Source organism: Hypomesus transpacificus, chromosome 2 (assembly GCF_021917145.1).
Source record: "Hypomesus transpacificus isolate Combined female chromosome 2, fHypTra1, whole genome shotgun sequence".
NCBI classification, from domain to species: domain Eukaryota; kingdom Metazoa; phylum Chordata; class Actinopteri; order Osmeriformes; family Osmeridae; genus Hypomesus; species Hypomesus transpacificus.
This window is the reverse complement of record NC_061061.1, coordinates 16854429-16867246: the sequence shown is the minus strand read 5'-3', so window position 1 is coordinate 16867246 and position 12818 is coordinate 16854429. Positions and strand designations below refer to the sequence as shown.

General features: G+C 43.8%; 3 protein-coding genes across 4 annotated transcripts; 1 reads left to right on the top strand and 2 right to left on the bottom strand.

The window, feature by feature from the left end:
• Window positions 1–324: 324 nt before the first annotated feature.
• Window positions 325–5538, top strand: LOC124474113 (transmembrane protein 51-like). Of its 2 annotated transcripts, XM_047030014.1 has the most exons (4): window positions 325–567; window positions 2289–2354; window positions 2466–2898; window positions 3212–5538. In XM_047030014.1, the coding sequence occupies exons 3-4, from the start codon at window positions 2519–2521 to the stop codon at window positions 3594–3596; spliced, it is 765 nt and encodes a 254-aa protein (XP_046885970.1). In that variant the 5' UTR covers window positions 325–567; window positions 2289–2354; window positions 2466–2518; the 3' UTR covers window positions 3597–5538. The 2 variants fall into 2 exon arrangements, with proteins under 2 accessions (XP_046885970.1, XP_046885963.1); XM_047030007.1 differs by lacking the exon at window positions 2289–2354.
• Window positions 5539–5654: 116 nt separating this feature from the next.
• Window positions 5655–9061, bottom strand: LOC124474097 (chymotrypsin-like elastase family member 2A). Its single transcript, XM_047029984.1, has 8 exons — window positions 8973–9061; window positions 8534–8622; window positions 8306–8403; window positions 7712–7837; window positions 7249–7385; window positions 6965–7110; window positions 6516–6668; window positions 5655–6138 (listed from the first exon to the last, which is right to left on the bottom strand). The coding sequence occupies exons 1-8, from the start codon at window positions 9007–9009 to the stop codon at window positions 6121–6123; spliced, it is 804 nt and encodes a 267-aa protein (XP_046885940.1). The 5' UTR covers window positions 9010–9061; the 3' UTR covers window positions 5655–6120.
• A 564-nt stretch (window positions 9062–9625) lies between these two features.
• LOC124474105 (chymotrypsin-like elastase family member 2A) lies at window positions 9626–12620 on the bottom strand. The gene is made up of 8 exons (XM_047029994.1): window positions 12540–12620; window positions 12267–12355; window positions 11951–12048; window positions 11515–11634; window positions 11140–11276; window positions 10525–10670; window positions 9971–10123; window positions 9626–9743 (listed from the first exon to the last, which is right to left on the bottom strand). The coding sequence occupies exons 1-8, from the start codon at window positions 12574–12576 to the stop codon at window positions 9726–9728; spliced, it is 798 nt and encodes a 265-aa protein (XP_046885950.1). The 5' UTR covers window positions 12577–12620; the 3' UTR covers window positions 9626–9725.
• Between the last annotated feature and the right edge of the window lie 198 nt (window positions 12621–12818).

Here is a 12818-nt window from a genome sequence, read left to right as displayed (position 1 = left end):
CTCCCCCAGTTGAAATGGTCTAGAACCTCCCCTGGTCATATATCATGGAGATGAGGAATAATATCATTATGGTCAGACAGGCTAGACAGCCTATGTGAAACATCATGCAGTTTCAGCACAAACTTTGTCCTACATTGTAACATCAATGTAGACCCAGAATAAGGCAGAGACCTGAAATTATTACATTTGTTGGTACAATATGTCAACAATTAGGCCTACAGTATATCTTTTTTATGTTACTTTTAATGCGTTCCCAATTTTAAAGTAACATTACACTTTATTCAGCCCACGTGCAATGCACGATTCCTCAAGCCCGAGAGCGGAAGGGTTAAACCTTAACTGGGAGTGTGTATCGATGTTGCATTTTTCTGTAGCCCATCCGTCGGGGAAAGTTCCTGCTTGAGAACTTTAACATGCTTTATGATTATATTGTAGATACGTGATTTGTATGCAGGGACAGCACAGAATATTTTATTTTAATTTATCGACCGGGTATTGTCCAACTTTCAAGGGAATCACCGTTTGGAATGCAGTAACGCAATCGTTGAGTGAGTCAACAATGTAAAGGTAATGCGGGTTGGTTTTATTCATTCATAGTCCATCAACGTATGTAGGCTATACTGTTACCGCCTTATACAAATGTTAATGGTAATGTAAATGAGTACCTAAACAAGGAATGTCTTTGTTTTCACAAAACAACCGACTATTTTTAGGATGCATCTGTACGATTAAAATACACACTATCGTTAGGAAATTATCGGTCATTAATACTAGTCGGTAACAGCGTTTCATTCGGACCCAATGTGGTGTACCGTAGTTCAAAGAAGCTTCAAGTTATTTAAGGCGGGTTTATTCAGATTGAAACACTATTCAAACAGGTTTCCTCAACCACGGGCAAGTAAGGGTCTACATCAGTGAAATTATGGCCTTTAACAAGTTTAAACGGAATTTAACTTAAGCGATCCCCAAGACCCGGAAAAGAACTTCAAATGTCTACACTCGAAAAGGCTACATTCTGAATCTTGGATTCCTTATGCCTCACCATCTGAAGGAAATCCAAAGCTGAAGTTAAATGACTACCAACTTCATTATAACTTAAGTATATGATCTTTCTTCTCATATTGCAACAACTGGGGGTTTCAAAGGGTAGGGCACCAAATTGCATTAGTGGCGTTCTACTGTAACATGGTTCTGCAACTTCGGGTGAAAAGTTGTGACACAACTTTCCCATACGAACAGAGACCTTAACCTGTTGCTTTGCAATTTGACGATCCAGTCCTTTTTTATGGTGGGTGGAGTTTGGGTCATACCATGCATTCTTGAGTGTTATGGAAGTCCTGAATCAGAGGAGACTGGATACCCATAATATGTCGTCTCTAAGTCTCACTGCCTCAGCAAGTCAAAGCATGCTCACCAAAGCATGTACTTTACTGACATGCTGGTCTTGACAAGCAAGCTGCAGTCAAAGTTATATGATTGGTAGAGTAAGAGGGTTCTCACAAAAAAGTGAATTATTTATAGTGTAGGCCAGAGAAAGGACACACGTGGACTTAACTCCTTGCCTCCCAAAGTTGGTGTGTACTGACAGAATGCCCTTTGCCCAGCTGCAGTGTACCATCAAATGCATGGAGTGGTTTTTAACCATCATTACAAACGGCATGTTCCACCAGGTTTACATTTAGTCATTTAGCAGACACTCTTGTCCAGAGCGATTTACAGTAAGTACAGGGATGGCCGGGAATCGAACCAGAAACTTTATGATTACTAGCCCGATTCCCTGACAGCTCAGCCACCTGACTCCGGGTTCAGGTTCATAGGAAATATCTTCACTCAACTGGTGCCTCATTGCATTTAAAAATGTTTAACTTTACAATCGCGTGAGCAAAGGTTGTACTGCTGTAAATATTCGGTAGGTTCCCCTTGTTAATGTGGGAATCTATATGTTGTCTGTGTGAAATGTGACTTTCGGTCAGACTTACAGGAAATGCTATTTACTTTATGATGAGAGGTCCTTATCGAATCTGTCCTTCTATTCATTCATGCAACATGTTGTAGTTGCGCAACAAGGTCCTTTAGAGGGAGTGCTGCTCTGTATTCGTAGTAAAGTGACGTAATTAAAAAGCACAAGACATTATGAAAAGGCACGTTTCACCCCAGGAAATCCCTATAAGTAGATGCAGGTGCATTCTGAGAGAATAAGATTACCGAAACACATCTTCATGAAGTTTGAAAGCTGGGAGGTGACTTTGTGAGGAAAGCTTTTCTCTCTCTCATTTGGACTTGTTTAGACCCACATGAGCACTTAATCTCAAACCAAGCAAACTGAGAAGCAAGGTACACTCAAACATTTCAAGGTAGGTAAAGAAGAAATAGCTCTCGGTCTTTTTCTCTGTGTGAGTTTGGACCCTGACGTGATCGTCGTTTTATGAACCGCGAGCCGATCCTTCCTCTTTCCTTCCCGCTAGACGGAGCAACGCAGCTCGAACGATAAACCGGCCTGACTTGGAGAGAGGCCAGAATGCGCTCCACCGACAACCCACCACCCACCACCGCCGCCAGCAGACCCGTGAACTCCAGCCACATCAACACCAACGGGAACTCCGGCTCCCAGTATGCACTGTGTGCCCTGGGGGTGGGGCTTCTGGCCCTGGGCGTGGTGATGATCGTGTGGAGTGTGGTGCCGCCCGACCCGGCCTTGAACGGCAGCAGCGGCGCCAAGCCGGACAACCGCAGCAAAGCGTCAACGGTGGCGTTCGTGCTGGTGGGGTCTGGGGTGGCCATGTTGCTGCTGTCTCTGTGCCTGGGGATGAGGAACAGGAAGAGGGAGCTGCAGGCGCTGCAGGCGGCACAGGACGGGGCCGGGGCTGGAGGAGAGGCCGCTGGCGAGGACGGAGAGACGTGAGTGGCTGAGACGCCCCTGTGGATTTAAGACTCGGGTTGTTGTGCTGTCGTAGAGATGAATCTATTGCGGCCTTTCTTTCTTTGATGACAAGGGACAGGCTTCATAAACTGTTTTGTATTCGCAAGTCCTTTACTCCCCCACATAGTGTTTAAATGCTTAGCGCAACTGAACGCACATTCAAATATTTGTACTGGCATGCCGTATTTGTACATTCTCAGTGACTTTTACCCTTTCTACTGTTCAGCAATGTTTAACTAGTTATTCCAGTCTGTGTGTGTGTGGATAACGTGTGTGGGTACATGTTTACAGTGCCGAGGAGAGAGCCCAGAGGTACAACGTTCCCAGTTATGAGGAGGCTGTGGGCAGTGGCCAGTACCCAGTCCGCCAGAGCAACCTCCGTCACAGCACCTCCCAGCTGCCCGCCTACGACGACTTGGACCAGGTAGACGCCGTCCAGTTTGAGACCGAGGTGACGGAGGGACCCCCCGCCAACCCAGCCGCCTCTGGTCCAGCAGCCGCCGCCCCGGCCAATCGGAAACCTGGAAAGAACAGCCGCAGGCTCCTCCCCCTCAAGATCCGCCGGATTAAATCGGAGAAGCTGCATATGAAGGTGACGGATGTTTCGTCGGAAGGGGGCAGTATCGAGCCTCTCACGCCCCCGCCTCAGTATGAGGATAAAGTTCCACCGCTCTGAGAGACGAGCATCCTCCTATGGCTGGAGTTTGGAAATGCTACTGCTGGAATCCTCTGTGGATGTCTTCGTTGTTGAGGGTCTATGTGTGTCTATGCCATGTATGCCTATTCTAAGTGTGGGCTTGGTCCAAGCTTCTGCTTTAACACTTGGCGCAAGCAATTCGTCTGAAGGCTCTTTTTTAAAACCATGTTTGTACAATATTGGAAACAAATGTACACTTCATATGTTCAGTGCACTGGTTTTTTGGTGTCGGGATTTGACTGGATTTCGCTGTCATCATTTATGTTGATGGACAGGAATTGCATAGACTTATGAACCTCACAGATTTTGGAGACTGCTCTGTATGCCTGAACCAAAATGCCACAGCTGCCTTTCTAGATTACAATACCTACCCTGTCCATGTGTGTTCGTGTCTATTGGGGCCAATAGAGACGCTACAAAACGAATACTCCCCGTAGGGAATCAAGTCAAATCAACCAGAATATGCAGTTATCTTTTTTGAAATGGGTGCCTTGTAAAATCCATTTGTGTTCGTTGGTGTCTGAATCAGTCTGGCTCATTCAGCATTTGTGGCCTTTAGTGGAAAAAAAGTTGAGCTAAGGGAGAGGCGGCTTGTGAATATTTGGAAGGTTTGGTGCTGTAGTCATGGTGAGCGTTCTATGGGTCTTAGCCGTAGCAGCTCATCTCGCTGGCTGGTCTGACTCCATAAAGGGGGAGAGGGAGCACAAGAAAGGCTCTTTCACGCAGCAGCTGGGCCCAGAGAATGGCGGCCATTGCTCCATCACTCAGCATTCCCTCACTAATGCATGACTGGCAGCACTGTTTCATGAAGATCGCACAGAGAATGCACTCAGAAAATGGAGGGAGGGATGGATGGAAGGTGAAGGAGGGAGGGAGGATTAGGGACTGTCCAAAAACCAACCTTCAGCCTTCAGACGAGAAAGTGAGGAAGGAAGAAATAACCCTTCTAAATGTATGATTTTGGTTCCACAGATGAATTATTTTTTCGAGCTGGCCTCATGTATGGAACTTGTTGTAGAGGTCAGGAGAGTTGAGTGGCAGGTGTTCCATTTACATTTACATTTAGGTGAAGTGCCTTGCCCAAGGACACAATCATTTGGCTCAGCCGGGAATCAAACTGGCGACGTTCAGATTACCAGCCCGATTCCCTCACCATTCAGCCACCTGACTCCCCCTGACTCAGGTGTTCCACAGCATGTAGACAAGAGGAACCATTCCATCAGTGCCTTTTCTCTGTTGATTTAAAGGTCAAATGTACCTTTTCAACCTTGAACAACCAGGTGGTGCAGTATTCAAAATTACTTCTCAACAATACAATCCTAGACTTTTACTGAAATGTTTCAAAGGAACCTATTCACTACCTTTTAACACTAGAGCACAGAAGCTTATTTAACAAGTTAGATATTTTCACATGCAGTCACGTAAGGAGGAGTTGTGCTAGATGACACCCTAGAATCACGTTGGTTTAAACATTTGAAGAGAAAAAAAACTGCTTATTTTCTACACTTTGAGGCTCAAATGACTGTATGTTATTTTCAGTGTTGTCTGTTTTACTTATCATGATACAAAATGAATGTGTACCTCATTTTGTAAGAGACCAGTTTTCACTGTGAAGAACGGCTGAATTTACTGCCATGGACTTAGGGAAATGCACTACAGGAATGTGTGTTCGTTCTTCTGTAAACCAACCATGTTTGTGTACAGTTTTATTTGGTTCAGTGATCTCTGAGTACTTATGTTGTGTTATGCAAAGTGGCAGTTGTGGTTAAGATTTACTTTTGTAAGACTTAAGATATACTTTTTTAATGTATTTTAAAATAAGAGTCAGAGAAGATCTTATGTATTATGTAAGTTAATTTCCAATGTGGTGTTTTTCTAACACTTAAATGTCCTGTCAGATTAATAAAACAAAATATTTGTACTCAAATGGTACAAAGTTGTATTTAAAGTACCTGGAGAAAGAAAATGTATATCCCAATAACAAGTAACACATTCAATGATATACTTCCTCTAATACACTCATTGTGACGTTTTCATGATGTGTAAACCTTTCACCTTATGACGATCTTGGTTAATGTTTAGCTGAATGATGATAGTTCTAGGAATTAGTGTTAATACCTCCTGGCTTTGTTATTGTTAATTAGTTTTGGCCTCAAGGTTATTCAAAGTATATAGCTATATACACACCCCAGTTCAAAGAATTTTACAGGAAATTAATTCTACGTTAGTTATTGCTCCCTGTGTGGATTCATTTTCTTTTCCTAAGTGCTCCCTTGTTTTGATGTCAGATTGGTTCTATTTTGACTCAGTATGCTATAGTTTTCTGAACAGCCTATTATATTGTGTTACATGAAACTGATTACATGACAAGAAATGCAGTACAATATGAGATCTTTACCAATTGTCGAGGCAGAATAACTTGTCACACAAGTATTGTGCAAATGTGAATTTGATAGGTACTGTTACTTGTAAACCAGAGTTATAGTTCAGCAGTTAGTTCCTTTTAGTTGGTGACCATTGTCTGTGGAGATAAAAACAAAAACAAAAAAAACAATTGCATCAATTGAGGGATGGGAGACAAAAATTGCTTTGCTTTGTAACACTTGCATGGCTTTGTAAGTGCCATGTTGGGTCAAAATGTATTATATATCAAACAAAAAGCTGTCAGTGAAAGCTTTTCAAAGCCAAAAAGACACAACTGAAATTGTGACTCATGAGTTCCCTGAAAACGGAAAAGCTTAACAGTAAAAGTGGGCAACATTTATCTGGTCCCTCCTGTAAAATCATATATGAGACTCACGCCCCTAGCTCCAAGCCCTAAGTTGTAAAACAGTTGCTTCATGTTTTGACTGATAAGAAGCAGTGTTCCTGGATGGTCAAGGACTCGAGGTGACTCACGCTGTGGATCCAGTCTATGTAGGAGCTGACTTGGGTGAAGACGGTGGGCTTCTGGGCGATGTTGCACCCCTCTCCAGATCCGAAGCTGACCACACCGTGAACCGTCCAGGAGCCATCAGGGTTCTGGCAGTTCAGGGGGCCGCCAGAGTCTCCCTAACAACCACAGAGGGCAGCCATTTTGTTTTTTTTTATTAAGGATGTAGATGAAAACCAGTCTCTCTAGATCACACAGGGAGTTGGACTTAAAGTGAAAGAAAATTTGAAAAAGGGGTCTTCTCACCTTTGTCATTATTTAGACCATAACAACCCTAACATACAAATTGTTGTTTTCCACCGTTTAAAATATTTGTAAGACACAAAAATAGCATTTCATGCAGCAGAGTTGGCATCTCGTTAGAGAGCACCTTTCTTGAAAAGGACCTGTGTAGCATGGCATGGTGGTGACTCACATTGCAGCCGGCCACCACCCCGTCTCCTCCAGCACAGACCATGCTGCTGGTAGCCAGGACGCTCCACCAGGCAGGCAGGGAGCAGGTAGCGTGGTCCACCACGGGCAGGAGAGCCTGCTGCAGGGTGTCAGCCAGCGAGCCTCCAGCTGCACACCACACAATCACAACTAGTATTTGTACGTTGTTTTTGTTTTTTTACAGGCAACGGTTTTGGATGGCGACCGTGAAAGTTTTAACTGGAACCCTCAGTGAAGGGGAGGGGGGGGGGGGGGGGAGAGACTCACTGGAGATGCGTCCCCAGCCGGTGACGTAGCAGGGCTCGTTGTGGGGCAGCAGGAAGCCAGCCTCGGGAAGACAGGCAGCCATGACGGAGTCAGAGAAGGTGACGGGGGTCTCCAGCTTGATCAGGGCGATGTCGTTGCTGGGGAGGGGAAACACAGTGATTTTACTCTGCTTTGAAAGGCTAAATGTTCTTGTATGGAGGAAATATATTGTAGGGAGGAAATATATTGTATGAAATATGTATGTGTGTGTTTCTTTGCATGACTTGCATGAGTGTGTGAGTGGTTGCACATACAATCTTTTGCATGATTGTTCATATGTGTGTCTGCATGTATGTGTGTGTGTGTGTGTGTGTGTGTGTGTGTGTGTGTGTGTGTGTGTGTGTGTGTGTGTGTGTGTGTGTGTGTGTGTGTAAAAGCGTATGATGGAGTGGCCAGCCTGAATCAGCAGAACCCAGCCCACTACCGGCTGAGGATGGGTGTCCAGCTCTGGTGGACGATGATCCTGCCGACGGCAACCGCCAAAGAGCCCTCCTCCTCCTCCTCCTCCAGGCTGTGCCTCCCCAGCTCCACCCTGTAGCTGTAGCGGGTACTGCAGCACCACAGCACAGCAGCCAGTAAGTCAGCCAGCCAGTCAGCCAGCTGGTCAATAAGTCAGAGCTGGTTACTGTGGAAATATGCTGTTCTCATTGTGTCTGAAGTGGAAAGGTCAGCACCCACTGAATTGGTATGTGTTTCTCTTATTGGATCTACCCCCTGCATCTATGTAAACACTGGTAAGATCCACGCCCACCAAGGAATTTCAGTCCGGAGTGAGTAGAGGACATGAATTAAGATCTACTTTCATATATGGTACAGAAGATTTTGTCTTCTTACAACTATGAAATTAGGAAAATATTGTGTTTCATTGCTGCACCAAACCCAAAGTTACTCATTTACACAATCAAATCCAGAGGCCTATGAAAATTAACTCACATTGACTTAAACTATTCACATTCTTTATAAGGCTTCCTGTACATGAAAGTCATTGCTGGTAGCTATGGTTGGCTGTGTTTATTACTTGATGCAGTGGGCAGCTGTGAGGACCCAGTCGCTTGAGATCAGAGAGCCTCCACAAATGTGACTCCAGGTACCGCTGTCGTCATACTGGAGAGATATCTGCAAAGAGGAGAAGACTAAAAGTAAGGAACTTTGCCGTATCAACCGAAAAAACGACCTTTTAGGGTTGTCCACCAGGGGGCGATATACGGTCTTTTTTCACGGAGGGTATTAGCTTTGTGGTCTCCACCTGCCAGGGCCAGCTGTGAGGTCTCGCGTCTTCTCCCGAAACCACTCGATTCAGCGCGGGGGGAAAGGTAGGCAGGCCACACCCGTAGGCTGGGAAACAGTAAACACAGTGACCAACACTTACCAGATTAAACTGCCTCCACTGATACACTGATAGTAGCTTAGCGATACAAACCAACTACAGTGGAAAAAGGCCTGTCTGTTTTTGTAACAAGAAAAGTATTGATGTTTGTTTAAAATAACTCAGGAATAAAGAATAAGAAAGAAACATGTTGTGTAACAGCATTAATCATAACAGGAAAAAATAGAACAGTGTTCTGAAAACTAGTTCTCCTGACATATTTCTCTTGAAATAATACAAGTACATATATACAACAATATTATAATACTATAATAATTTATGGTATTGATGCTAACTGCAATAGTAAAACAAATCTTACCACTGGCAAAAAGGACAACGAGAACAGCAAACCTCATCCTGGCTGTTTCCTGAAGCCTGGTTTTCAGACCAGGGTCGTATTTATACTGTGTGAGATGGGCTCAGGATAGAGCTCTAGGAAACTCAACAAGCTTGTCAGGAAAGCCAAGCAACTCACACTCACTAACATGTGCTCCCTGACCACATTTTCCCATCCCTTTAAAGTAATATTTCACTCAAAAGTAATTAAATAATGGACACAGAAACAAGTAGGCCTACATCTAAACTTAAACTTGTGCAAATTAATTGTATTGTTGTTTTGTGAAGTTATACCCTAATATCTCTTATTCTTTATTCACTTATCGACACTCCTACTCAGTTATTTTGGTTAACATCGATAGTCGAAATACTTTTTGGGGGACACATTAATGCTGAACAAGAACATTTAAAAATGACACTAATGGTTACCAAGCACGGAGCATGTGATCATGACTACACTGTAGTCACTTCTGCAGATCTGACAAAACATTATCATCTGACTGTGTGAGGAAGTTTACTGTGTTTTACTGTGTTGTTTTCAACACATCATCCCAAATCGCAGCATTATGAGCATTTGGCCTACAGCATGCATCATTGTGGATCTCTCATCTTCAACCAAAAAAATGACATTACAGCTTAAAATCAGATGTTTATGTTGAAATATTTTTTTTTACAAGCTAAGCTTTGCTAAGGTGACGTGCAGTTAGTCTTTAGACAGGTCCAGGTGCTTGTTCCTTTAGTTGCTGACCATAGTCTAAGAAAGGTAAAGAAAACATGATATCAGAAATATTAACATGCTATTAACATGCTCCATGAACATGCTAATAATACACAACGAACTGAGGTGAACGGACGCTCACATTGTAGATCGACACGCTACACAAACATGCAACAAAAAAAATACAAAACAGAAATAACATTCACTGTACGTCAACTTAACGTAAAATGTAAAAATGTAAGAAGAGCGTGAAGTAGCCTCACGTTGTCGATCCAGTCTCTGTAGGAGCTGACTTGGGTGAAGACGGTGGGCTTCTTGGGGTAGTTGCAGCTGAGGCCCAATCCGAAGCTCACGATGCCGTGGACCTCCCAGGACCCCTCGGCGTTGCGGCAGCTCAGAGGCCCACCAGAGTCCCCCTGGGTCAGTCGTTCACAGATGACACATTATCAGCACGTACTACAGCCATTCTCAATCCTACTCCTCGGGTAACTTCTGCCCTACATGTTTTAGATTTTTCCCTCTTCCAACTCACCTGGTTCAAATTAATTGGTCGTTATCAGGCTTCTGTTGAGCTTGATAACGACCGATTCATTTGAACCAGGTGTATTTGTATACATGTGTTTATGGCAATAGAATAGAATAAAACCATTGTAGAAGGCCTATACATTTTTTACATATATGTTGATGATGGAGTAAACTATGCAGTATAACTATATTCCTCCAGTCCTTGTCTCCTGTATCAATGTGAGCATCTCCCCCCTGAACCCTTTTACCCAGGGTAAAATAAAAGTTAAATGGATCGATCTGCAGGACTCACGTTGCATCCAGACACAATGCCGTCTCCCCCAGCGCAGACCATGGTCTCTGCCACCATGAAGCCCCACCAGTCAGGCAGGGTGCAGGTGGCATGATCAACCACGGGCAGAAGAGCCTGCTGCAGGTCATCTGCAATGGGACCTCCAGCTGCAGGCACAAATAGTTCAGATCAGGTATACGATGTTCTGTGTGTGTGTGTGTGTGTGTGTGTGTGTGTGTGTGTGTGGTTATGCTTGGTTGCTAAAGATGATTGTTATTGTTCTATATGATGAATGGTAGTCAGGGGGTTAACTGTACATATATTCCTTTTTTATTTTATTTCATTGATCAAATGTATATATCGGTTGGCAGAGCCTTCGTGGTCATTACTGATGTGGTTATCTTGGGACTGGACAGTGATAATCTTGTTTTAAGATTTTAAATCTAGTTGGACTTGATTCTATATAAATCTAGTGACTCTATTTAAGTAAACAAGACATTATTAAAATAAATCTTATCAAGTGAAATGTTCTCACACCAAATGTACTTGTTTTAAGCATAAGCAAGCTCATAACTAATATTTCTGCAATTCGATTTTTGCAGTGCACTGTTATTCTGGAGATGAAGAGAGACTCACTGGAGATGCGTCCCCAGCCGGTGACGTAGCAGGGCTCGTTGTGGGGCAGCAGGAAGCCGGCCTCAGGAAGACAGGCGGCCATGACGGAGTCAGAGAAGGTGACGGGGGTCTCCAGCTTGATCAGGGCGATGTCGTTGCTGGGGAGGGGAAACAAAATTACGTTTGTCTATCGAATGTAATTTAATTTACTGCTGGTTAGCTGTTAGCTTTGGTATGCTAGTTAGGGAAAAAGTAGGAATATGATCAAAAATACATATAATGTATAACAAACATAAATAAAATTGAAATTAAAAACTGCGGTAATCAAATCAACCAGTTTACGAAATGTAAGGTCAGATTTGAAAGAAAGATGAGGTAAGCAAACTTCGTCCCTACCGGATGAAGAGTTGAGTCCACTTCTCGTGGACGACGATCTTGGCCGGGGCCACGTACAGAGATCCCTCCTCCTCGTTGATCAGGTTGTGCTTTCCCAGGGCCACCCTGTACTGCTTAGAGCTGGAGGAAGGAAGAGAGAACGCTTTGAGAACATTCAAATAACATGAATGAATTAACTTGAACATTTATTAACATTAATTAACATGAGTTCATTCGTTAGGTAAACACTAGTAAAATTCGTTAGGTAAACACAGTAAAATGACTGTATTTGCAGTAAAATTACTTAAAGTAAAAAAAAAAAAAAACTGAGGAACCACGATGGACAATACACAAACACACAGTCAGAGGAATGTGAGGAAGTCACAACCAATGACAATACAAAACTACTCAGGTCCCTGGAGAGACTTCCTGGAGAGACTGCAGTGTGTTGACGTACCTGATGCAGTGAGCAGCTGTTAGGACCCACTGGTCAGAGATCAGAGTGCCTCCGCAGGTGTGCCTCCATTCCCCCTCTCTGTTGTACTGCAGAGAGACCTGGAACCGGACGAGAGGAGAGCTAGGGCCGACTTGATATTTAATGTTTTAATTACTATAATTTGTATTATTGTATTAAGATAGGGTTTGTGTGTGCGTGTGTGCGTTGTGCAAGATTGCGTGTGTATGGGTGTCATTTGTGAACATGTGTCTGTGTTGTGCGTGTGTGTGTGTGCGTGCGTGCGGGTGTGTGTGCGTGCGTGTGTGTGTGTCGTCACCTGCCAGGGCCAGCTATGTGGTCTAGCATCATCTCCTCCCACCACTCTGGTCACCACAGGGGCAAAGGTGGGCAGGCCACACCCGTACGCTGGAAAACACACACACACACACACACACACACACACACACACATGCCACATCTCAATACTTCACATCCCCACAGGGTCATACAATAATGATATAAACACTGTTTGAGCCTATTCACTTTTTGGTTTACATTTACTTGGTTAGAATGCTGTCTACAATTAGAATAACGTCGACTTTTTCGTTACCTCCAGCAACAAGGACAGCGAAGACCAAAAGCTTCATTGTGTTTGACAGTCTTCAAAGCGCTCTTCTCTCCCACGTCTGCAAGGCCTTTATACTGCTCGTGACGCTTGCCGTGTCATCAAATAAAGTGACAAAATTCTCAGAACTCGGGTCACATCACTCAAAATGAGTGAATCTAAGGACAAGGATGGAAAAGCAGTCATATTTTACTCCCTTTTCTGTGTATTATTAATTTGTTGCGTCAGGACTGAACATGTGTGTGCTGTGAGGACATTCTCACC